Genomic DNA, 27,101 nt, shown 5'->3' with positions numbered 1-27,101 from the left:
ATATCTTTTACCATACACCCTCTTATACTTTTCTCACCATAACTTCTATTTTCATTGAAATCCAACCCCTTGTTATGAAAATATCATTCGATAAAATCAAAACAAGTGTTTTTCTTATGTTTGGCAAACTAGCTTCTTTACTAGCTGTTGGATCTTAAACTAATTGTTGACTGAAAAAACTTAAAATAACTGATAAAATAATCACATTTGATAAAAACTAGCTTATAAAATAAACAACTTAAAAAAATACAATATCCCATTTAGATAAAATATATAGGTGTGTATATATACATATATACATATATATATATATATATAATTAAAAAAGTAGAATTTTATATATTATAAATATTCAAATTTAAACAACAATAAATGGTAACATACGGTTGGCATGACACGAAAATGCAAATGATTGGGCATTGAAAAATGTAATTGAGGGTGTACTTTACCATCTCATGCTCACGCTTTTTATTTATTTATTTATTAATTCGCTTTTTATTTATTTATTTATTAATTTTATATTTATAAATATCCTTTTTTTAAAATAATTAATAACCTTTCTATCTATTTACTCATTAGTAATTGACTAATTGTTAGAAAATATATTTTATTAAATCCTATTTTAAAAAAGTATTATTTTATTTTTTAAAAATAATATTCGTTGAGCAAACTTTGGTTCTAAATATAAATTTCGTTGGTGAACTATATACCTATTTATACGTTTAAAATATTTGATTTTGTCATGTTTTAATAATTATCAGTAAATAATTATTTAAATAAAAGTTACTTTTATGTATTTATGTTTTTTATTATTATAAATATATTTAAATATGAAAAGAAAATTAGAAAATAACATAAAGTATATGGTATTCTTATATTGTTAACCTTGTAAATTAAAACAGTATAGAATCGATTATTTTAACTGAAATTATAATAAAAAAATAGGTTTTCAAAAGACTGATTACAAGGTAATAAATAGGTTACGGAACTGACATTTGGGGGTCATGGGTTTATAATGCAAACCTATAGTCTCTCTCTCCCTGTAATATTTCAAGGGTTGTCTTTTGCTTCGGGACCTTCTTTTGATATTCTGCGGTGCTTTGACTTTCTTCTCCATTTGTGATACTTGGTCATTTTTTGACTGCTCGACTGTTGCTTTTAGTTTTAATCAGTAATTTTTTTACCAGATTTCGCAGTTATTGTTGTTTGTGAAGGGATTTTGTTTATGGTATGTATTATTTTATAATTTAATAATTAGTTGTCTTTAAAAAAATGGGTTAGGAAGAAAGTTGTATTTTACTCAAAAATAAAAAATAAATAATGGTTGCTTAATTATTAAACAAAATTTAATAATTAATTAACCGTACGATTAGATTAATTATTGCCATTAATAAGTGATTTAATATCTTTTAATTGGAACAAAACATATCCAAATATATAAATTATTAATAAGAAATAAAACAATGGACGTAAGATATCAAAATACAACAATAATTAAGTAATTTTAGTAAAAAATGGACGACAATTATTTGTCTAATAAAACATGATTAAATAAGTAGTTTTCTTCGTACGAAAAGATACTTATTATAATTAATAATACTGATAAAGTAAACCAGGTAAAATATTTGATATATTTTCTACACTTTTTTAAAATTAAAAGAATTATTTATTAGTTATTTCTGTATTGGATCAATTACATTATTTTTATACAGTTTGAATCAAATTAGCTGATATATATTATTAATTTCAGAAAAATAATATATGGTATAGTAATTTATGAATGTAATTAACATGTCTCTTATTTTATAACGTATGTTACGTAAAAACGACTTTCTTTATAAAAATTTCAAATACAAACAGAATGGAATATTGTGTGTATTGAAAAAGATCGAAGTCGCAGTATTTTAATATTTTTTTTATTAACCTGGATATCCAACTCGCTATTCGAGCCGACTAATCCCAGGACGACCACCTGCTTTGTAGATAGTCCGGAGTCACCGCATTTGAACCTCCGTGGCCACAAGGAGATCTTTATTCCTCCTTGGATTTGAACCTAGGACCTCCTCGTACTTTTGACATTTGGAGTCAAGCTCAAACCAATCAAACACCACCCTTGTAGTTAGTATTTTAATATTTAATGTGTTCCCCGACCGGAGAAATCATTTTTGGGTGAGAAACTATGCGTTTTTGGGATATGGGTTCTCATCAGATACCTCTTTTTTGTTAGTGACGGTGTTCTGTTTGTTTCTGTTTATGCTTCTTGTAGTGATTACAGTCGATATTGTACTGTTTTTATTATGTAACACATGTCAAAGTTATATTTAATCCCTATAATTTTTACAAGTTTACAAATATTCTTGGAACATATGTATTTTTTTGATGTTTGAATGGTTTATGACTTTACAGAAAGAAGAGGAGAGGATTTTAACAACTAAAGTAGACACCTTTACCAACTCATACCAACAATCAACAAACCAACCTTTATTAAACTGTTATATTTATATATATATATATATATATATATATATATATATATATACACATACATACATACATATATAGACAAATGACAAATATTTGAGAAGAAAGAAGTGATTATAGCTTATTCTACGTTCAAGATCAGATTTAACTGGTCACTAATTACGGCTTTGACTGGTCAAAAATTGTGGTATGTGAAAAACAAAGAGAGTGGTTTCGTATCTTTTACAAATAAACGACAAACGAGCTCATAAATAAACTCATGTGATTCACATATGAACTATATGTTCATATGTGAACTCGTGTAATTCACATATAACTAATCAACCGATTCGCATATGAACCCTTGCGATTTACATATTAACTAATTAACTGATTCACATATGAACTGATTAATTTAACTATTTCATATATGAATCAGTTAAATAGTTCACATGTAAATTAATTAACAGGTTCACATATGGACATATAGTTCATATGTGTATCACATAAGTTCACATATAAACCTGTTTGCCGTCTATTTATAAAAGTTACAAAATTACCCCTTTGTATTCCACATACTCATACGAAGAATTATCTGATATTTTACGACAAAAGACGCAAATATTAACCAGATAAAATATTAAGATCAATGCTTTATTTTTCAAATATTTACCGTTTATCAAATGAATGGTATTTGTATCTATATATATAACAGCCAACAAAAGCAGATTCTTTCTTAGAAGGTAGCTTCAATTGTCAATGGAGGTTAGCTTAGCTTAGCTGCTGCTTATTTTTATACCCATATTTTCTTTATTTAATTAAACCATATATATCCCTTGCCTTTAATTTAAACAATTATATTCCATTTATTTAATGGGAAACTGTCAAAACTGTTTTTTTTTTTTTCAGATAACAAAACAATATTAAACGTTTCATATATGAAACAACACTGTATAAATACTATTTTTATACATAGCAACCGTAACTCATTACTCAGTAACTTCTCATAGCAACTGTAACTTATTACTCAGTAACTTCTCATCTCCTCCTTTCCTCAACACCCACTTTCATTGTTCGACGACCACACAGTCTACACATGTACACGTTACTTGAATGTGTTTGTTGTATTTACTTTTATTTCACTTATTTTCACAATAGATTGTGTTGATGAATTTGTTATTTCAACTTTTGAGATGTTATAATAAAACCGTACCAACCGATAAAAATTTGGTGCAAATTAAGGGGGTGTTTGAGATTGCTTATAAAAACAACTTATTGACTTATTCCGGTAATAAACATTTTTGACTGTTTGGATAACAACTTATACCAGTGTCAAACCGATAATAAGAAGTTTTTGAAAAAGTTAAACCATTCTGACTTATAATAAGTTGATAAATGTTTTTATAGAAAAACATAAGTTGTTTCAAATAAACAATCCCAAACACCTCCTAAATTGGTACCAAATAAAGTTGGTTGATACACTGTATAAATATTTATGTACCAATTAAAATTGGTTGATATACGATGTTAAGAAAAGAAAAAACATGAGGTTGCATCATATTCACCCCTAGATTAAAGACCAATAATAATTATTATCAGAATGACGTCGTTTTATGATAATAATTTATATCATACTTGATGGTTTGAATATGTTATTGTAACTAGGATGGTTCGCTTTTCGTGTACTCAATCAAAGCATATGGCTTTTTCCATAAGTACCCTCTTTCAAAGTTATCCCTTCATAATACAACATGCCCTTGAAAAGGATGTAAAAGTAAAATCATATAATTTTAATATCATTATTATTTTTTACAAAAAAAATTTCAAATTAATTCTTTTTGTTTTAATTTTTTTCATCTTTAGAAAAGAGTTTAACAAGCTGTTAAAGTAAAAAAAAATTCAAATTTTCGGAATTTCTAAAATAATATATAGCTGTTGGAGATGCTCTTATAATTAATGAATCAATGAGTAAGTTCATTTTTTGTTATCGAACAAATTGCATTAAAAAAATAACGTACTTTAACTTAATTCATATTTTGGCTAATGTACTTTTAAAACTTCCATTTTGATACATAAAATGTAAAGTTTAAACATTTGAGTACCTGAGTAACCGGTTGAATACTAGTTTTAGATTAAAAAAAATTCATGTGACTAACAACGTCAGCAAATAATACTGAGTCGGATACCACATCAATCATCACATCAACATGTTACCCAAGTACTTAAATGTATAAAAGTTTACATCTTAGGCACCAAAATGGAAGTTTTGAAAGTATGTTACCAAAATATGAATCAAGTTAAAGTACGTTACTTTTTCATGTAATTTGTCCTTTGTTGTTTGTAAGACTTATATTTAAGTATATACAGGAGGCTAATTTCTAATTATAAAGATATAAAGTATAATTAAGTAATAATTTTACATAAGTGGTTTATGCAAACTTTTTTTTTTAATTAGAAAAATATAATTTAGCAAATACGTAAACCATTTGCAAACCACAAGGGTGGTGTCTGATTGGTTTGAGCTTCGCTCCAAAGGTCAAAAGTATCTGAAGGTCCCAGGTTCAAATCCAAGGAGAAATAAAAATCCCCTTGTGGCCACGGAGATTCAAATGCGGTGACTCCGGACTATCTGCAAAGCAGGTGGTTGCCCTGGGTTTAGTCGGCTCGCATAGCGAGTTGAATATCCAAGTAAGTAAAATAAAACATTTGCATAAAATCCAGCTATTTCGATAATTTCCTTCAAAAGATCACTATAAAGCGAATTAAATTAGTTAAATTGACTTATTTTTCTCAAAAAATTTGTTTTCTTGTCATTAATGTTTTTTTATTCTCCTGAATTTCCAACCTGTTACGCGAGTCGACTAATCATAGGACAACCACTTGCTTTACGGGTAGCTTGAAGTCTCCGCATTTGAACTTCCGTGGTCACAAGAAGATATTTTTTCTCCTCGAATTTGAACCTGTGATCTCCAGACACTTTTGATCTTTGGAGCTCAAACTTAAACCAATCAGGCACCATCCTTATTTATATTGATATGTTGTTTTATCAATTTTTTCTGGTTTTTATATATAAAGTTGGTGATGGTTGTATACTAGAATACAATGGGAAGAATATAAATGAATGAAGACGAGGTCAAAAGGGTAATTGTGAAAGGGTCAAATGGGATGGATATATTGAAGTCAACGATGTTACAAGAAAACATAAAAGGAACGCGTTTGCATTTGTAAATTAATTCTACAAGTAACCCTGGAAACCAACTACCACGTGTCAACAGGTTCTTGTGACCACCTTAACTTACCAATTACGAACCCAACTTCTCATTAAATGCTTCCGGAGGCTGTCAACTTTATAATTAAATCATTAAATTGTTTCCATTAAATACATAATAAATACGAACGATCATGTGAGAACGACAGTTAAGATGAGAAGTGAAAGAAAAGATCTAGACTCTTGATCCTTTTTAATCTCAAACACACCCATGAACGGCATTTGATACGGGGATTGATCCGGTGCATTTCATCTTAATGTGCATCAAATGATGGAGATCGTTTTTTACGATTTTCATATTAATCACTTTTTTCACTGGAACTCAACCCTGCTGACAATATTAATTACCAAAATTGTACGTCTCGTTTTAATTGATACTTAAAATATAGATATTAGAAATTTGAACTAAGAAAAAAAAAACACCTATGCACCTTAAATTCGGACAAAAAGTTGATTATTAGGAACTTCAACCAGCTCTATGCGGAACTTGCCTCTAAGGACACCAATGTAACGAGAGTGTTTTTTTGCTCATCAGTGGTTGAGGCTAAGGGTGCTCAAAAACCCAATCGACCCAACGTGAAATAACCTAAACCAAAACAACCCGATGTCTAATCGAGTTGTAAAATTTTCAAACTGTAGGTATTGGGTTGATATTTAGTTATTATTATTTGAACTCAACCCAACTCGATAAACCCGATATCCATTTATTTTTTGGATTTAATATGATTGTTAAATTTCTATTAATATATACAGTAGACAATTACACTATCACGCACGCTATTCATATACACATCTTTTCAAGCTATTCTCATCTCTATATAATTCATTCATATATATGTTCAACAACTGTAAACAAATATACGTAAATTGAGAAAATTAATTGAATGTGATATACATAAGAAGTATGGAATAGTTATATCAAATGGTTGATGATGGAAAATAAATTATGAGTTATAAAAATAACATATTCAAGGTTTGAATAATATTTTAATTTACCAAAGTATCAACCTGACTAACCCGACCACCCCGTACGGTTTGGGTTGGGTTGCACTTTCGTTTGGGTTGGATTGGATAAAGATTTTTCAAACCGCAAGCATTGGGTTGGGTTGTTCAAATGTCTTCAACCCGATCAACCCAACCCATGAGCACCCCTAGTTGAGGCTAGTTGGGGGGCCTTAGATCAAACTCATGACATGTTTTGTATTTGTACAAAGTCATTTCATCCATTTGTCTACTGAGCTATAAAACAACGCTCAATAGACTTTATGTTAATGTCATATAATACTCACTTATATCTTCTTTCGACTATATTTTAGCCAGATTTGATATGAATGGCATTGATCACATAGTTAAATGACGCGTTATTTACACTTTTTACATACAGTTCATGTCTAGATGACATAATATAACAATTCAACTACTTGACAAACATATTTTCATAAAATTATATAATTTGTTTACGGTTTTTATAAAACCATAAAATTCTAGAGAGAAAGAGAGTGAAAGTATTCGTTGAGTAGGAAGTATTAAACTCTGGTTTAAGTTATGTATCTCATACACACACATATGTATATATATATATATATATATATGATAGAATCGATAGAGAACTGTAAAAAATGAAGAACTGTAGAAACTGTTATCAACCATTGATTGATTTTAATCCAACGATTATGGATAATATAAATGATTGTATTGATGTATAATATATATATATATATATATATATATATATATATATAAAAGATCCAACATATATAATGTATATGTATATATGTTGGATACCACATGGAAGGGGATGAGGGAACAAAGTTAGGTTAGAGATGGAATTGTGTACCAACCACCCCATGCCTCAGCCTCATGCCACATACATCATGCATCATGTTACATGCACATGCCACCACCCCTTTGCTTCCCTGGATCATTCACCCCACTACCCTTTTTACACTTCATACCTTTCATTAACATTCTTTTACATAATATTCATTTTTTATTATCATTCATTTTTTTTTATCTAATTCAGTTTTTCTAAAAATCTCCAACAGATTCTCTATAATTTTTTAAAAATAATCAGTGTTCTCTCTTAGCATCTAGTTTTAGAAAATTCTCTAAACTTTGGGTTTTTTCTATTTTAAAGAACGTTATAGAGAACAAAAAGTTAATTTTCTCTATTTTAAAGAAGCTATTGAAAATACTTAGATTACATATCATTTAAAAATTCTTTTTTAAAATAATTCACAATATGAAAATATTTATGTTATTAATTTTAATAAGAAAAAAAATATTTTACAAAATTTTAATCATTATATATCAATGAATGGTTATTGCAAATTTGAAAATAAGACGCATTTGCATATCGAGTTACGGACAACGAATATATGCACAAAAGGTAACATTTTTCTATCAAATGTTTGTTCTTTTGAGTTTCTTGGTAGTTAATGAAACATAATTACATATATTTAAGAGCAAATTACGTTTTTGTCCCTGTGGTTTGTTTAAAATTGTTGATTTCTGTTTCAAAATTTTGGTTTTCATCTCTATGGTTTGCATATTTCCGTCCCTGAGTCCCAAACACTACTTTTAAGTATGAATAACTAAAATAGAAATGAATTGTAAACCACAAGAACGAAAAAAAAAACAATAAATTTAAAACATAGAAACTAAAGCAGTAATGAATTATAAACTATGGGGATGAAAACTGAAATTTTAGAACCACATGAACGAAAATAGAAATTTTCAAAAGACTATGCTCCATAGGAACTAAAAAGGTAATTTACTCTAAAAATAAATATGATTTTTGTTTTAGTTTTTTTATTCTAAAATGATTATGTCAAATATAATTACCATTATCAGTGCTTAAATTGTTTGACAATTAACCTTGTGAGATTAGTTTAACTGACAATAAAACTTAGGTATTTGAGAATTTCTTCAGAGATCACCAGTTCGATTCCTGCAATGACACTGAGAATTTTTCTGATTGTTTTCTAGGACCATGGGATTACTCGATGTGTACGTAAGTTGACATGAATATCCATAATTAACAAAGAAAAATGGTTTCACATTTAGTTTCGATCAAATTGATTCTAAGGAAAAAAAAAGACAACTTTGTAACCTGGTAAAGATTCTATCAGTGAAAAATGACATTCTATCTACAACAGTTAAAATGCATTTGAACAGAACACGAAATGTCTTCTTATTGCATATTCTTCGGGTCACTTTTGTTTTGAACGGATTAGACAAAATTTACACCATCAAAGCAACAACCAAATAAACTTTATTTTAGTAGACGTTAAAAAACAAGTAGAATCAATACCAAATAGGTGGTTAGCATAACATCATGGGCCCATGTTTTGGCATTATCAGATATACCAACCTTACTGTCTTCAAGCTTTGTGGATCGTTAGAGAATCTGTTTTGAATAATTTATCCGAGCAAAAACTTGTCCAAAATCTTGATTTTCAAAATCTTAGAGAATCTGTTAGAGATGCTATAAGTGTATTTACAACATATACTCTATGTTGAAGATTATCTTTAGTAGATAATATGTTGTAGTTATAAAAATATTCAGCATATTTATTTTCTTTATTTTATGAATTTACTAAACATACTTTTTTTTAAGTATATAATATTTATATACGACAAATAACACAAATAAACTCACACACTCTTCTCACATTTGATGAAATTTGAACCATTGACCTCGTAGGAGGCCAAAGACTCACACACAGTTAGGCCAAAAGCCCTTTGGTAAGATACTTTAACTATCAATCAGTTGCTCAAATAATTATATCATTATTTTGAAAAACGTCGTTTTGAGACCACAATTAAAAGACTTAAAATATTAGTGAATGAATTTCATAAATTGGTTAAAAGAGCTTCGTCAACAGATTTTTCAAAATAAATCTACGTTCATTTCTAACAGCTTATCCATTTTAAAGATTACAATAAACATTTCCAACAGATTCCTTAATAAATAAAATAAAGGTTTTATTCTTTATATTTTTGCTCCAACAGATTATCTATAATCTTCTCTAGAATGGATAAAACATGAAAAAACTCAAAGTTCAGAGATTATTCTAAAATTTCTTGTTCGATGAGAGAAATTGTTATTTTATTTAATTCCATCAATAAGATTAAAATATTATTATTTTATATAAATTCAAAAAATATATATTGTGAATAAACTAAAGAATATTATAATAACGTAATATATATTAAATTTATAAAATAGAGAATTTGTTGAAATTGAATATAATTTTTTATAGAGATTTTAACTGTTGGTTCTTTATTTTAAAAAAATTATAGAGAATCTTTTGAAAATTCATTATTTATATTATTAAAATATTATTCATCTCTCATAAGTTGCGGATTTAGGGGCTTGTAGGGGCCATGGCCCCTGTGCTTTTTCCTCTCTTAAGTAGGTTTTAGCGTTTACATATGATAAAAAAAATAATTGTTTGAGTTGGTCTCTCTGTCATACTCGTTCCATTATCCGAATTTAACATAGTTAAAAATTAAAAAAAATTGTTTGTTGATATATATATATATATATATATATATATATATATATATATATATAAACAAAGAATCGTGTGAGAATATTAGTTAAGGTGAGTAGTATAAGAAGAAATTTAGATCACCCATGAGTTGCGTTATAGAAGAGCATCTATCTTGACGAATGAATATTAACGAACTTGAACAAGCACATTTTCTTAACGAGTGAACATGAACATAAAAAATTCCGTTCGTGTTCGTTTGATTCGTTCACAACCCTAATTCTAGGGAATGTCTTTTTGTGTTTTTCTAGAACATATATGCCTATTACATTGAAGCAAACCATACTCGTTTATATGACACATTTAAAAAATTTAGGTTCGGCCCCCTCGTTTAAAAAGCTTGTGTTCCACCTCTGTCTCTCGTAAACATTTAATTTAAAAGATTTTTGTTGGTCAAAAAAATAAAAATCACTTCTCTTACCTAAGCAATCATTTTGAAGATTACTCTAAATTTGAAGAATTTAATAATACTTTTACTATTTTCTCCATTTTAACTAAAGTTTTAAGAGGTCTGTTAAAATAAAAACCCTAAAATCTGTATTTTAAAAAATCTGTTAAAAATACTTGTGACTTAAAGGGTGTTTGGGATTGCTTATAAGAACAACTTATTATCTTCTTCCAATGTGACACCAATAATAAACATTTTTGAGTGTTTAGATAAACAGTGTATACTGGTATCAAACCAGTAATAAGACGTTTTTGAAGAAGTTAAATAATTATAACTTATAATAAATTGATAAGGATTTTTGTAAAAAAACATAACTTGTTTCAAATAAGCAATCTTAAACATCTCTTAATAGATAAAATTATATGAAAATATGATGATGATGATGATGAAAAATAATGATTGGTTTGAGTTTTGACTCCAAATGTCAAAAGTATCAGGAGGTCACATGTTCAAATCCAAGGAAGAATAAAAATTCTCTTGTGGCTATGGATGTTCAAATATGATGACTCTAAGCTATTTACAAAGCAGATGATCGTTCTGAGATTAATCAATTTGAATAAGAGACTAGATATCTAAGTTAATTAAAAAAAGAAAAAGAATTGGTTTACACAAATTATGTTGGAAGGGTCAAAGTTTGATAAGTATATTAAAGAAACTTTATGTATTAGCCATTCCTTTCATAATCTTCCCGTTGAAGGTTCATGGGTAATTTTGTCATTTCATGTTTTCTTTTCTGCTGGCAATATATACAAACACCCATGTATGTGTATATATATATATACATATATACATATAATCATACACTCTCGCCATCTCTCTCTCTCTCTCTCTCTCTCTCTCTCTCTCATCGGTGGTGGGGCTACAAGGCTTCATAACTTTGGCATTAAGGCCTGCCTTCTCTCCTCCATAACAATCACCACTTCAAACAGTCTACAGAGAGAAAAAAGAAGAAGAAAGTGAAACACACCCGTTACCAACAATAAAGCAAAAGAAAGAAAATATTGGAGAGATAAAGAGAGGAATCAGGGCAAGAAGGAGGGTTTTTCGCTTTTTCTGGTTGAAGAAAAAGAGGGAAGAACAAGAAATGACTACCCAAACACAGCTACAAACACAGAGGCAATCAAGTGAACAGCTTCAAACACTGATGCAAGCTGGTCAAATTTCAGGGAGCTTGAGCTTCAATGGGTTGATGACTAAAGAAGACGAAGAGATGTCTAGGTCTGCTCTTTCTACTTTTAAAGCTAAAGAAGAAGAGATTGAGAAGAAAAAATTGGAAGTTAGGGAAAGGGTTCAAGCTCAGTTGGGTCGTATTGAAGAAGAAACCAGACGTTTGGCTAATATCCGTGAGGTTTGATTCTTCTCTTCAACTTTTTTTTTTTTTGCGATTTTTTATGGGTTTTCGTTTTAGATTTGTGGGTTGTGAAGGGTTTGTTTGATTTTGCAGTTTTTTCGACTTCAATTTTGGGAGAAACAAAATTAGGGTTTTCTTATGTGTTTCTTTTTCCTTCTGAAATTGAAGCAGTAAAACGTCTCTTCTTGTTGTTTTACATAACTGGAAAGTGGAATCGTTTGTTTTTCTGGGTGAAAAATGAGGATTTTTTTTAGCTTTTTGCTTATGGCGTGGTTTATATCGAAGGAATCTGTACAAATTTGTTGGATTTTGGGAAGGAAAATTAGGGATTTTAATGCACGATTTGGGGAAGTGTGTTGTGGGTGTTCTTCTCGAAAATTTGAAACAGTAACGTCGGTGAAACATTACAGAGGGCTTCAATTTTGACTCCTTGAAAGCTGAATTTTTTGGGAAAAGTAAATCAGGGTTTCTTTTAGTCTGGGATAAAATTTTTAGTTTACAATCTGTGAGTTTTCTCTCTGAGGATTTTGCTTATAAATTCTTGTTTTTTATAGTATAATTCAAGACTAAAACTTCTGTGGTAGATCTACTTTTAAATGGTTCAAACCTAACTGAAATGGATCAAGAAATTGAATGTTATTTGGGTTTTTGAAGATTTACTTAAATTCATTCTCTTAAACAGTATTATTTTAATGGCTCTGGTAAACATAATTAGTTCTTGAATCATTCTCATCTTTATGATTCAATAATTTGAAGGTAAATGGTTTCTAAAGTTTGGTTGTAAGTTCTGTGAGAGTATAGTTTATAACTGTACATCATTCAGGTTGTAAGATCTTGTCGTTTTCAATGAATCGGGTCAGTTAACTTACCGGAACCGATGTTTTTCTCCCAAGATTCGGTACCTGCAACTTCCTACCATCTTTTTACTCTGATCTTCATTCAATTCTGTATTTTTGGTATGTTTGAAAATTTCTTGTTTACTCATTGGGTGTATTGAATCATAGGAGTCTGAATTGTTAGTATTTAAGTTTTCATCAAAGCAAGGGTGGTGGGTCATAGAGTAGTTGTGAACTGAAGAAATGATGATGAAGTCCTTAGCAAGTTACATTTTGAATGAATGAAATCTTTATTGGCCTTGTTGGTGAGATATGGTGGTGTACTCCCCATTTTTTAAGGGTTTGAATCGTTTGTGTTGGAGTCCTACATTGGCTAGACATCGACCATCAAGCCCCAAACACCCTAGTAATCGTTCATCTGGATGATATGCACATGTGCATACAAGTAACTTGTTAGTAATTTGTCCGGTATGTACATTTTTGGGAGTTTTTCCCTGAACCTCCCTCTATATACATGTGTGTGTAGGAACCTTCACTCTTTATAGAAGGGCACTTTTAGATAAAGATTCAAAGGGGTTTCACTTGGCCATAGTGGTAGCAACTTCTTAGGGGTGTTGGAGACCACGAAATGAAATAAATTTAAGACGTTAACTACCGATCACCGATCTTTCTCTCTTTCCAAATGGTTTGCCTTCAAGATGACAAAGCCCGTTTCCCCATTTCGGAGGCTTCAATCTTTGGTACCATTTCGCATTTACTACCCCCACCTCTCTCTCCCTATCACATTCTAAATTTGGTCGAGTTTCCATGTGGCTTGCCTTTAATTCTAAAAAAAGTTGAGCTCTACGTGTCAAATAGGTGTGAATTACTTTTAAATCTTGATAAGTAGTTAAAAAGTAGAGATCAGCTCTGCGCACATTTTATCCTCCTTAGACCCTACCTGAGATGGGATATACTGGGTTCGTTTGGTACCAGAAACTAAAAGGTGCTCTAAAGGTTGTTCTTTCTTTATGTGGTGCTTCAATGGATCTTTCAAAAACTAAACTATGGGATGTATTATCAGGAACTCGAAGCGCTAACAGATCCAATGAAGAAAGAAGTTTCAGTCGTTCGTAAGAAGATTGATTCCGTCAACAAAGAGTTGAAGCCACTGGGACAGACCTGTCAGAAAAAGGTAGAACCGCCTTTCCTGAACACCAAGATATCTTGATTTGGTCATACAGCTCAGTTCTACATTTTCTAGAAATTGTTTCTTGATTGCTTTTTTCACAGGAAAGGGAGTATAAGGAAGCCCTGGATGCATTCAATGAAAAGAACAAAGAGAAAGTACAACTCATCACAAGATTGATGGAGGTTGGTGCCAAGTTAAATGCCTATTTATTGGGAAATTTACTGAAATAGCTAAACCTGATAAGTGATTTCATTTTTTAGCCACTTTCTGACCCAAATTCACTTTTTGGCCAATCCTTACGCAGAAGGCTCATGCATATGCATAAGAAAAAAAAAAAGAAAGAAAGAGGTTTTTACGTAAGGTTTTTGCTTAAGGATTCCACTGTATGCATAAGTTTTCTGGATCTTTATGCAGAAAACCTTTTTTTTTTGCTGAAAAATAAGGCTTACACATGCGTAAACCTTCTGCGTAATGAATGGCTGATAAATGGCTAAAAATTGAAACCAAACCTTATTTGCTGATGGACTATTTCTGTCAATTTCCCCTGTTTTTAATGGGGAAAACAGTAAACAAAACATCAACTAACATGCTTTCTTTATGTGGGTATAAACAATTATTAAGCAGCTGGTGAGCGAAAGCGAGAAGATGAGGATGAAGAAGCTGGAAGAGCTGAGCAAGAGCGTTGAAACGATACAATAAGTGTGACGACAACCTGATGCTGATGGGCTTAAGCTAATTAGGTTTGTGTGATGTATTTAAGAAAGAAGATCTTTTCCCCTTCTTTTGGCTATGTTCTTATTACATATGGGTTTGGTTGAAAAATTTCTGTCGGTTTTTCGTTTGTTTTAAGTTTGATTAGTCGTGGTCGTTAATGGGTGTTTGTATTTTGCTGATCTAGGTTTGGAAATACCTCTGTAAAAACAGGTCTGTAACTAAAATCATGTCAAAAACCTCTTTGTTTCCATTTCTAGACTTCATTTTTTACTGTTAGTTTGTCCATTTTTAACTCTTGAAAGATGGTGGATTCTGTATTTTGTTATATATATTTGAAGTTCGATTTGCATTTTGGGTGTTGGAAAGGTTTCTTTGTTTAGATAAGATAAGATGATGGTTTCCATGGATGGTTGATAGTGAAGGAAGTGGGTGAGTTTTCAGTGGTCCAAATGATCGCTGCAGGCTGATGCTTGTGGACCAAAATACCCCAATTTCTCTACTAAAGACAACTGTTTTTGCTTCCTCCAGAGGCAGACTGCTTAATCTATTGTCATTTTCATCCAAAGATCTGGTGAATCTTTCTGTATTCTTGTAACGATGTACGTCTTATCTGTTAGGTTAAAGCCGTTTTGTAGAAGTTAAGGATACTAATGAAGCCACCTGATATCTGAATGGGTTGTAAGATATTTCAACAGTATTGGGTTGGAATTGAATTATGTCGATTTGAACCCAACCAGATAAATCTGATACCTTTTTTATGGAAAGGTTCACCTAGGCAATTTGTAGCAGTCTGAGACTAAACCTGACATAGGATGCTACTGCCTGAGGAAAAGACTCGAAAACAAGACCTTGTATTTGAAAAGTGTGGAACTGACCAACAAGTTTAGTGATAATTTGTTGAAAAATGTCCATGGTTTCGTTTATTATAGTTAAATGGTGCAATCACCCGGAAAAAAACCCATTATATCTGCCTCTAGATACATATGATTTGCATGGCTGTGCGGGTACTTCTTATTTGCATAAATCGCTAATTAGTTTTGAAATATATAATATTTATATACAAAAAATACCCATGTGGCCATGCACATGAGGTTTAAAGTATGAACCTCCTAGGAAACTAGACCCCATCAATAACCTGAATACTGCTGAACCAATATCAGTAGACACCTAAGTTGAGCTTCAATCCACCACCCCAGATGGCTATTGGGTTAAGCCATTTTTGTTATTAGTTTTCGAGTCCGAGGGATTAGTGCTATTTTCATATTAAGTCCAACTTTTGAGTGAGATATATACCTGGTGTAGGTAGTCATGAAGATGAGGTGGCAAGGAATACGATGGTTATGACGGTTGGGAATCACTACAACCACAGGATCATAACTTTCTTTTTGAAGTGTATAATATTTATATACGAAAAGTAGACTCTACCAGTAACTCGAATACTGTATTGACATTTACAGATCAAATAATACTGTATAAAATAGTTTGATGGTGAGAGGTGACAGGAATGAGACGGTTATGACAGTTGGGAATCACTACAACCATTTTTAAAATTAAAGTTTACGACAAATGGTTGTCGACATGTGAAGAGGGGAGTATAAGACAACGCACGTTACTTTATTTTAATCCGTTATTGCAGAAAACCTCCCCTGACTTTTGTAATTAACCACTTTTAGTCCCTCTGTACAAATCCAAAAAAGTTGATCCAACTACTGTTTGATTATTTCTTTTAATATTTTATTAAATACTAAGCAGAAAAGGTTAAAATCAACACATGCATTGGTTTGTATGTTGTAGTATACAAACATCATGTTTAAATTAAAAAAAAAATATATTAAATGATTTAAAAATCGCCCGATTAATAAATTTTTAACGTTTTAGATCGTCTTTTTTAATGGGTGTTCGGTTAGAGATATTAATCAGTAACCAACAGGAATGATAATAAAAAAACCGTTTGGTTTTATATAATATAATGAATTCATTCTTCCAGAAGCCCAAATTTTTATTACAGGTTAAACCGTAGGAAATGAAAAGTCATTTCCATTTTTATTCCGTGACCCAATCTAAGCCAAACAGTCACTTACTTTTTGAAAAAAAGAGAAGATTTGCTGATCTGTTGAAATTTATTTTGAAAAATTTATATTATTAAAGGTTTATGATATTTAATACATAGAATATTTTAATAATATTATTGTTAGAATCTGAAAAGGAAAAAAATTGAAGTTGTGTATATATTTTTTTAAGATTTTGTTTTTTATTTTTCTATTTTTTATGGATTATTGAGGAACTTTTGAAAATGTTTTTAAATAAATAAGATAATCGTAAAGCCGTTGATATTAAGATAAATTTTTTAATTATGACTATAGACTTGAGATCATGTGAGACAAAACTGTTTTCGTGAGACACGATTTTTACACTTGAAACTTTACAACAAAACACCGTGAAGGTAACTTTCACAGTGTTTTTGCTCTGAAGATTCGACTTTTTTTTTACTTTCACCATATTTTGTTGTGAAATTTCAATTGTAAAAATCGTGTTTCACGTCTTACGAAAGTAATTGTCTCACATGAACCCAACTCTATGATTATATGTAACAAAACTAGGATTAGTATGACTAAGATGGGTTCTTTCACTCACGAGCTGAATTTTTCTGTTTGTTTACGGGCTCATATGGGCTGGCCCGATACTACTGAATCCTATTGGGTTTGTGTAATACTCAATCCTGAACGATATATTCATATACAACAGTTTTAATGATATTCTTGTTAGTGATATCAGATCCATACACTTGATACAAGCAATCTAAGTTTATGTTTGTGAAGTTCACACCTCAACGGATTTTGGTATCATCAGATAATTTAGCACTTGGTCATTTTGTTTCAATTATATCTGATTTCTTGGCTTCATATTCTATTACTATATACAACGATTCACTTTAATATAAATTTCAATCTACAGAAAAGAACTTACCCTTTGAACGAGGGAATATGATTACGAGAAAAAACAACATGTTTTAATTAAAAAAAAATTCAGCGAAAAGTTTATACGTAGCTATGAATTTCACACGTTTTAAGTAGATTTAGTTACCAAAAAATATAACACGAACAACAAAATAACCCACAAACAGATTTCAATCTATCACAAATTCAACATCAATTATAAGAACTTTCAAACCGTCAATCTGTCATAAAACAAACGTAAATAACTGATAAAAGCTCCAAAACTTTAACAAGGCCACCGGCAAGAACATGTTTTCGCAATGTCGCATGTTCCTTGCGCACACATCCCTCTCCAGAAGATACAATACGCCATGCATGAACCTGAACAAGCAGCATCCCTCCATGGAACATCGGCCCTACATATTGTTTTAATACTCGGATCCCCATCACCACCTAACACAAACGACATATCACAAAATTAATGTCACACGCAGTAAACAAAGATTAAAACGAGAAAAAAAGATCACGACACATCCATACCACAAAATATACGTAAATCGCCTGTTGTTGACGTTATTACTGATGCTAAGATAAATAATAAGAAGACTGCATGTATGCTGCTAATAACCTTCATTGTTATTTTTTTGATATTTGTAATTTAAGATTTATTTCTGACAGTAGAATCAGAAAAATGTTTCACAAAATTTCGTTTTTATAATCCCTTGAGGATTATTATACCTTTCTTTTGGTACAATTAATGCAAATAAATGCATTAAATGCCCTTTTTTTTTCCTTTAATGCTTTGCATAATTATGGCATTAATGATAATAAGCAAAAATGGAGCAAAAGTAATACTAAATAGTTTTTTTATTAGTTTTTTTTTGCTTTGGCAGATTTTAAAAAGAAAATTAAAATAGAAAAAATTAAGAAAGAATTTTAAAAAATCTATAAATTTGGAAAACACTTAATTTTATTTTTTAAAGAGAGAAAAATATTTTATTATATTATTTTTTCTTATTAATAAAATAAATGTATAATTATTTTATATAAAACTTATTTAAACGATATTGAATATTTTTGATAATATAATTAATGTTAAAATCTCCAAATAATGGAAACGCCGGAATTGAATGTAATTTTTTTAGATTTGAATTATGTCTTTTTAGTTGATAAAATTATAAAGAATATATTGGAGAAACTTTAAATAGTTAATATATACAAATATTACTTTTATGAAGAATTCAAATGAGAACTATAAATATTTTGAGAAATTGAAAAACCAATCATTTATAGTAAAATACGGTGATATTTATAGTAAATATCAAGAATAATAAAAATTGGTCCGATTGTGGTTGAAATTTCCATAACTACCCCCAAAATAGTTAAGTTAGGGTGAAGACTTTTACCCAGGTAAGTGTATACCGGATAAATTGTTGTATATGATATTATTTTGATGTACTATAATCTTATCCGAAAAATAAATTATAATATTGACTTCTAATGATAAGTGTTTACCTGTAAGCATTTATGTAAACGGCCCATTGGTTTCTTTTATCGGGTTTTATTGTGTGAACTCGTGGGCTAATTAGATCTACCAAAATGGGCCTAAAAACATTGCTAAGGTTTTATGGGCTTGAATAGTTATGATTCATGATTTGAACCGTTGAATTGTAATAGGAAAATTGAATTAAAATAAAACCAATTTTCAACTGAATTCTATGTTATGTTAGAGAATCATCATTTTGAAGTCTCAATCAAACAATCAAACTTTTTGTTTATTTAATAACTGATTTACCTGTAGACATGCTAACGAAGACATCACCCAAATTTTTTGCCAACTAAGGGGCCGTTTACCAAACACTTATCCGGTAAGCGTTTACTTACCGGGTAAGGTTTTAGTCCAACAAAACGGTATTTTATGCAACAATTTATCCCGGTAAACGCTTACCGTGTTAAGAGTCGTCACCTTCACTTATCGGGTAAGATTCTTGGTTATTGTCTTGTTCTTACGGGGTAAGATTCTTGGTTCTTACCATATTTATCCAGTAAGATAATGTGACTTAGTGTTTACTTACCCGAGTAAGCGTCTAGTAAAAGGCTCCTAAGCTTACACGTCATTATTATGATTATAAATATAAATCTAATAAGAATTTATATTTTTACAATGTTTTACCGTAAAGTTTCGGTGTCATTTTATGATCTCAAAATCTTATATAATATAACAAATCATTGTGTGTTAATTTTTTTAATTTATAATTGGAGTGTATTTTAATTTAATTTATTTGTTTTCTTGGCTCAGAAGGGAAATACAAGGGTTTCGTTTTCAAGTGGATAGCTTGCTAGGGTTCTCATCGGAAGCGATTTCATAATCGGAGGAGGTAAACGAGTCTTCTTTAATGGAAATTCTCACTTGCATTCATGTTGATTCGCGTATTATAATATGATAGAATTCTTCCACAATCTGTTTCTTATCTTCTTCAATCATTCACAAGGGTTTTGTTGCAATTGTTATCGATTTGCATATCACATATTGTATTTTTGCTGATTTTGTTTTCAATTTCTTTCATTACTTGCATTTTTCTGTTTATACCAGACTGCTGGGATCGTTCGATTGCTGTATGAACTAGAATTATGGCTTGAAATTTGATTTTGAAGATTCCCTTATTTGGAACTTGAATTTGTATATTTCATCAATTTTTTAATTATTATAAGGGATAATTGATGAGGGATCAGCATTAAAACCTATAATTTGTTCCTTGCAAGATCCGACCTCTGTTTATTCACCTAATTGTTACTTAGTAAATGTGAATCGTGCCGTTAAATGGTCGATTGCTTGAATAAACTCTGTGCAGTGCCAAATGATGATTTCCGAATTCCATACGTAATTTTGAACAGCAACAGTCCCACAAATTTAATACACCAGATATATTTTGCATATTGATGGAGTTCATAATGCTGCAAAGTGAAGGTGCACATCAAGAATTGGGACCGAGTTAGGTTTATTCATACAAATGTTACTGGATAGACAAGGATCTTTATTCCCGAAATAATAGAATTCTGAATATTGAAATTTCCCAAATTTTGTAGTTCTGGTTTCCTTCAACTTGTTTGTTCTTTGTTGCTGAGTACTCGATAGGCATGTTTTCTGGGAGTTAAATGCTACTTTTGGTTTTGCCATTGTGTTCCTATCCTATAATGATAACTCATATGTGATTCTTGTTCACTGACAGATACAGCACTCCTAGTAGATTAGTATTAACCACATAAATTATTTTCCCAAGTCTCTTATAGGGACTTCTAAATGTGCATGTTAACATGGGAAATGGTTATGGTAAACAGCTTGTTGCTTGGAGTTACACATTTGGCTTGCTCTATGTCATAATTGATGTGCAATTTGATTTCATTGGAAGTCATTTTGGTTCCTTTGTCATTTATGTTATATTGTTAGGGTGTCATCTGTTTTTGTGGTTCAAAAGTGAGTTCAGACGCATCACTGAGTTATGCTTTTATATTGGACTAAAGATGTTATTCTTTTTCTTCAAGAGCTTTTTTCATATTTGTTTGCTAAGATCACAATGGCAACAAACTCTTTTCAAGTGCTGAAAGAAATCATTTTGGGTGTTATTGACATGTCAAACCCTGCCCACAAAGGAAAATTTTGCAGTCAGTCAAGGTAACATACCAAGATGGTTTTTTTCTCCGACTTGTTTATGTTGATTGCATTTACGGTTATATGGTTAGATGGACAGAGATGCAATTTTAAGATGAGTGCTGATGCTTCAAGTTCATATTCTATTACTTGCTTGAATTATACATGTTGGTTTTGTTTTATTTCTTTAGGTATGGAACAAATTGGTGAATCTCAAAAGATAAAAAAAGTCAGGATTAGTTGGAAAAGTGAAAATGTGGTAAAGACTTTCCTAGAAGCATGTATTCGTGAAGTTGCAGAAAATGGACGGAAAGGCGCTAGCCTCAAGGCGTTTTCGTGGAAAAACGTTGCAGAAAAGCTAAAAAGCAGTCATAATTTTGTTGTCGATCAAAAACAAATGAAGAACCATTATGACTATCTCAAAGGCAAATATTCAGCATGGTCAAAACTGAAAAACAAATCCGGGAACGTGTATGATTCTATAACCAACACGTTTAATCTATCGGAAGAAGAATGGATCATAGAAATGAAGGTTACTTTCTTACTCTCACTAGTCACTACAACAAAATTAGGTTCATAGGACGCTTAATGTTTAAGCATCCTAATAGCATACCGACTTAAGTTTATAAGACCAAACTATAAAGCGTTCTATTTAAAAGTGTTACAATAGGTTTATAGGACACTTTTAGGCGTTTTGTTCAAGTTTTTTATGACGTTTTTAAAATAAAGGGTCCTATTAACTATTTTATAAGACAATTTTGAGAAGTGTCATATAAACCATTTTTATAGGACACTTGTGTTTATAGGTTACTTTTTCAAATAATACTGTATAAAATAACTAATACGATACTTTATTTTAAAACGTCCTAAAAAATTGTTAAACGCCCAAAGCGTCCCATAAACCTATTGTAATGTTTTTAAATAGGACGCTTTATCGTTTTGGTCATAACTTAATCCTATAAAGTATGCAATTAGGACACTTAAACATCTTAAACGTTCTATAAACCCAATCTTTATGTGCTCTATGTTCTTTTCTTCAGCTTAGTTATCTGCGTCTAGTAACAGGTTTTTTTTTTCTAATACAGGGGAATAAATACGTAGAATCGTTGAAGAGTACATCACTACTATTTCCTACACTTTGCACACAACTTTTTGAGGAGGTGGCTATCAAAAGGGTTGAAGATGGGGGATCATCTTCTACAAGATCCAGGTCTTGTGCTGAACCTATCTTGATTGAAGAAAATGAAGATATGAATGAAGCACCAGAAACTTCAACTCCTAATTGTTCTTCTCATGCCAAAGATGAAAGACCAACCAAAAAGACTAAAGCTTTAAAGAACCCAAATATGTTTACCATTGAAGGAGATGTGTCGAAAGCTTTAAGACTAATAATTGATAGGAATAATGGGCCTTCGTTCAAGGATTGTCAAGATAAGTTACGAAATCTTGGTTGGGGAGCGAAAAATCCGTTGCACAAAATGGCACTTGTTATCTTTTGTGAAAGTGCTACTTATAGGGAAGCTTGGTTGCATTTGCAGGCCGATGAGGTCGAAGATTGGGTTAGAATGATCGGACATAAGTTAGGACTAGTAACTTAGAGGTGGTTTGCTTTTTTTTTCTTTTTCCGTTAAGCCCTGGGTGAGTTAAGTTGTTTGTCTATTAAAATTTGTCAGTTTGAGGGATGGGAGGATGGGTTCTTGAGGGAGGTAAAGAGATAGGGTTGGATTTCTACTACATTTTTGGTATTAATTCGTTTGAGATGGCTTAATTGAAACAGGATTGAGGTCCTAGCTTATTCCATGCAGGACGGGAGGATGGGTTTGAGGGAGGGAAAGAGAGAGGGATGGATTAGTTCTGGTATTAATTTGTTTGAGGTGGCTTAATGGACACAAGATTGGGGTTCCTGGTTTATTCCATATAGCCATTTTGGCTTAATGGCTTAATGATTAAGCCATAAAGACACCCCTATATGGCTAAATGAATAAATCGTCTAGGTCATTAAGCTGTAAGTAAATAGCCCCTTGGTATTTTGAAGATCGCTTTTTTTATGTAGTTTGTATTGTTGGTTTGGTATAAAATACGAACATGATTCTTATGTTGTTGCGGTTAATGTTATACGAGGTTATGTTTCAATTAATGTCGTTCAATGCTATGATTAAATTTTATATTTAGGTCACGTTTACAAAACAAAAGATTGTGTGGTAACAGGAGTTAAGGTGAGAAATGTAAGAAGATATTTTGACCATCTATCACTTTTAATTTCAAATCAACCAATGAATTACGCTTTAGAACAGAATTAATATGGTGCTTCTCATTAGTGTTGATCTAGTGGAACTCTTCAATTATGATTGATCAAAGGGTAAAGATCTTTTTTACCCTTCACACAATAACTCTCATTTTCATTGGAACAACCCATGTTAGTTTATAATATAAAATGACTTAAAAAACATGTTGAAAAAACAATCGGAAAAAAAATATAAGGGACATGATTGGGAAAAAAACACTTTAAACTTATTGAAACGCTAATATAAATAGTTTTTCAAAAATCTAGCTTTTGACCAACCAAACAAAACTTTTGTAGTAATATTCTGCTTTATCTTCTTGTCATTAACTGAATCGTTATGGTATTTCATATAGAGGTGGGTACAAACTCAACCGTTACTAGAAATCAATCTCAACCGTTTATCTATGTAATGAATATCTTGATTGTTTCCTAATATAAATTGTTGACATAATAAGTGTACTCTGATCATCTTTCATAAATATCCAAATCATAGTAGATAAACTCTCATCATTTCTATAAATATTTCAGTTAATTGGTTTCTATTAAAGATGTAATATATACAAGATAAAAAAAAATATAGAAATATAATCAAATTGTTAATATCCCCACCAACACCTCAAAGTAGTTCCAAAAGTTTCTGGGCCACAATTGTAAAAACATAAAAAGTTAAGGGAGTAAATGCGAAAAAAAAACATGTAGTAAAAGCTTGAAAGGTGAAAGACAACACAAACGACAATTTAGTCGTTGTATTCGTTGCTACAAATTGCAGACAACTCACGAAAGCTGCGATGTTATGTGGTGGTGGCGGTTAGTCCACACGTTATGATGGATATATCGTACACACGTATAGCGAAAACAGTGGAATATTTGTCGTAAAACGGTGGAATATTTGTCGTTCGTGATCATCTGATTTGTACCCCACTTCAAGATTTCCCGCCAACTCCAATTCTACGCGTAAAAAAAATGGTCGGTTGACGTGTTGGGTTTGATGAAATGATTTATTATTGGTTTGAGTACGATAAATCACGCACAAAATTTCACTTTTCATTTCATATATCATTCTGAATGCTCCAACATATTACTGTTTGTTAGCAGCTTAATGAGACTCACATCTTATTTGGTCAGCTATACATGACGGTTTGATAGTGACTTAATGATATAAAAAGTGGCTTATTCAGTAAGCTTATAGGGTGAACTTTATGTAGAAAGCCAAATTTTTTTGAACCTATGACTCCCAATTAAAATACATGCTTATTTCATCTAAAAAAAACTCTCATAAATAAAAACGTTCTTATTCTATACAGACAGATTAATCAACACAACAACTTTATCCATATAAATTTAATGGAAAACCAACCAAACATCTCCTTAGACTCGACCCATATTTGCATCCAAACCCACAAATGATAATCTCTAATTTGGTGAATACCAAAATCACAAATACTGATTTAGAAACTCGTTGAAACATGTTGATAATGATCGGTAACAATTCCTTTCACGTTGAAAAGACCAAAGTGAACTTTTTTCATACGAGACAAAAAGTGCAAAAGCATAAAAAGTTAGGGTAGCAAATGGAATTAAATAAATAAATAAAACATGTGGCAAAAGATAAAAAGTAGAAAGACAGCACAAAAGACAATTAGTCGTTGTATAGATATACATGGTATAGATGCAATTTCGTCGACATACAAGACAAAGCAGTTTCCATTGTCACAATCAACACGCAAATTTCGACGAACATGCATGCATGTCTACGCATCAGAGCTGGTGGAAAGATTTTGATAGCGGTACTCGTGAACCCCACTTCGATATTCCCATATTTCAACTCAATTTCCTCGTTTCCAAATCTTATATAATAATCGTAACTTTCCTACAAGAATGTGTTATCTGTATATTAACCGATCAGTTATTTGAAATATACAACACCCCATAACTTAAAAACTTGTTAAAACGCCTGAAAACGTCTTATAAACATGTTGTAACACTTTTTGGTTTGGTTCCATAAACTTAAGTCCTATAAAATATTTTATCAGATGTTTAGACATTTTAGACGTCTTATAAAATCAATTTTATTGTAATGGAGGTTTTTTTTAGTGATAGCAAATGCCACCTCATGAATGGTTCCAAAATTTTTTTGGGCCTACATGGAATAAACATTTTCACTAGAGACAAAATTGTCAATACATAAAAAGTTAAGGGTGTATATTGAAAAAAATAACAATTAATATATTATGTGGCAAAAGCCTAAAAGGACAAAAATAAAAACAAACAAACGAGCAATTGTATATACACACACGCACCATAAATGCCTTCAACCACGTGCGATAATAAATGCCGAGATGAGCGATGTCGCGTCGGTGGTCATGGTCACGACAAACGTTTCATAAAAAGACGTCTGAATATATTTTTAGACGCTTTTTAAAGTTGGTTCAACGATAAAGAGTCCCGATACATTTTAGAGGGTAACTTGTTGTCTCGTCCAGAGTTCGTTGCCCCTAAAACCGTCGTTGCCAAGTCAAGATTTCTTGGAGTGAAGGTCGACTTGTCGACCAGTATATATCGATTCATCACCCAACATTAGATAGAAATTTAGAGACATGTTTTGAACCTCAGTACGCCGATTTATAAGTTCATAGCATGTCAAACGAGATTATTTGGTCAAGATACTACCTCGTACTCCAATTTATAAGTTCGCGGCATGTCAAACGAGATTATTTGGTTAAGACACTACAACAAAATTGAGTTTATAGGACACTTAAATTGTTTATGTGCTCTAATAACATACTTTATAGGCCTTAAGTTTCTAGGATCAGACAATAAAGCGTCATATTTATAAATGTTACAATAGGTTTATATGACGTTTTTATGGGTTTCAACAAGTTTTTTAGGACACTTTAAAAATAATCTCGTATTAGCTAATTTGTATGATACTTTTGATAAGTGTCATATAACCCCATATTTTTTTTATTAACCTGGATATCCAACACGCTATGCGAGCCGACTAATCTCAGGGCTACCATTTGCTTTGTAGATATCCCGGAGTCACCACATTTGAACCTCCGTGATCACAAGAGGATTTTTATTCCTCCTTGGATTTGAACCTGGGACCTCCAGGTACTTTTGACCTTTGGAGCCAAGCTCAAACCAATCAGACACCACCCTTGTGGTTATAACCCCATATTTTTATACGACACTTTTTCAAATAGTGTTGTACAAAATAACTAAAACGATGCCTTATTTTTTAAAGTATCTAAAAACTTTCTTAAAATGCTAAAAAACGTCATATAACCTATTGTAACACTTTTAGATATGATGTTTTTTTGGTTAGTCCTATAAACTTTAATCATATAAAGTATTCTATTATGACACTTAAACATTTTAAGACGTTTTTTTGTTTTGTCCTATGAAATTAAATCGTATAAAATATT

The 27,101-nt window shown here is 31.0% G+C and overlaps 2 protein-coding genes across 4 annotated transcripts; both read left to right on the top strand.

The window, feature by feature from the left end:
- Positions 1 to 11,571: 11,571 nt before the first annotated feature.
- LOC112519218 (probable DNA double-strand break repair Rad50 ATPase) lies at positions 11,572 to 15,152 on the top strand. 2 transcript variants are annotated; one of them, XM_025127218.1, is made up of 4 exons: positions 11,572 to 12,080; positions 13,983 to 14,093; positions 14,192 to 14,272; positions 14,712 to 15,152. In XM_025127218.1, the coding sequence occupies exons 1-4, from the start codon at positions 11,817 to 11,819 to the stop codon at positions 14,787 to 14,789; spliced, it is 534 nt and encodes a 177-aa protein (XP_024982986.1). In that variant the 5' UTR covers positions 11,572 to 11,816; the 3' UTR covers positions 14,790 to 15,152. The 2 variants fall into 2 exon arrangements, with proteins under 2 accessions (XP_024982986.1, XP_024982987.1); XM_025127219.1 differs by having other exon boundaries at positions 11,573 to 12,080; positions 14,715 to 15,152.
- Positions 15,153 to 20,049: 4,897 nt separating this feature from the next.
- LOC112519699 (L10-interacting MYB domain-containing protein-like) lies at positions 20,050 to 23,489 on the top strand. Of its 2 annotated transcripts, XM_025127934.1 has the most exons (3): positions 20,050 to 20,118; positions 21,581 to 21,921; positions 22,475 to 23,489. In XM_025127934.1, exons 2-3 carry the CDS (start codon positions 21,583 to 21,585, stop codon positions 22,985 to 22,987), a joined length of 852 nt encoding a protein of 283 aa, XP_024983702.1. In that variant the 5' UTR covers positions 20,050 to 20,118; positions 21,581 to 21,582; the 3' UTR covers positions 22,988 to 23,489. The 2 variants fall into 2 exon arrangements, with proteins under 2 accessions (XP_024983702.1, XP_024983701.1); XM_025127933.1 differs by lacking the exon at positions 20,050 to 20,118 and having other exon boundaries at positions 21,369 to 21,921.
- Positions 23,490 to 27,101: the final 3,612 nt, after the last annotated feature.

Source organism: Cynara cardunculus (genome assembly GCF_001531365.2).
Source record: "Cynara cardunculus var. scolymus isolate 2C chromosome LG 10, CcrdV1, whole genome shotgun sequence".
NCBI classification, from domain to species: Eukaryota; Viridiplantae; Streptophyta; class Magnoliopsida; order Asterales; family Asteraceae; genus Cynara; species Cynara cardunculus.
Note: the sequence above shows the minus strand (reverse complement) of the source record. Positions and strands in the feature narration are given on the sequence as shown.

What these genes read in the sequence shown, in the direction of transcription:
- LOC112519218 (XM_025127218.1), top strand. Translation starts at nt 11,817, where the DNA reads ATGACTACCCAAACACAGCTACAAACACAGAGGCAATCAAGTGAACAG. An exon ending in GACAGACCTGTCAGAAAAAG is followed by an intron (nt 14,094 to 14,191) that starts GTAGAACCGCCT and finishes CTTTTTTCACAG; the next exon opens with GAAAGGGAGTATAAGGAAGC. An exon ending in TCATCACAAGATTGATGGAG is followed by an intron (nt 14,273 to 14,711) that starts GTTGGTGCCAAG and finishes ACAATTATTAAG; the next exon opens with CAGCTGGTGAGCGAAAGCGA.
- LOC112519699 (XM_025127933.1), top strand. Translation starts at nt 21,427, where the DNA reads ATGGTTTTTTTCTCCGACTTGTTTATGTTGATTGCATTTACGGTTATA. An exon ending in AATGGATCATAGAAATGAAG is followed by an intron (nt 21,922 to 22,474) that starts GTTACTTTCTTA and finishes TTTCTAATACAG; the next exon opens with GGGAATAAATACGTAGAATC.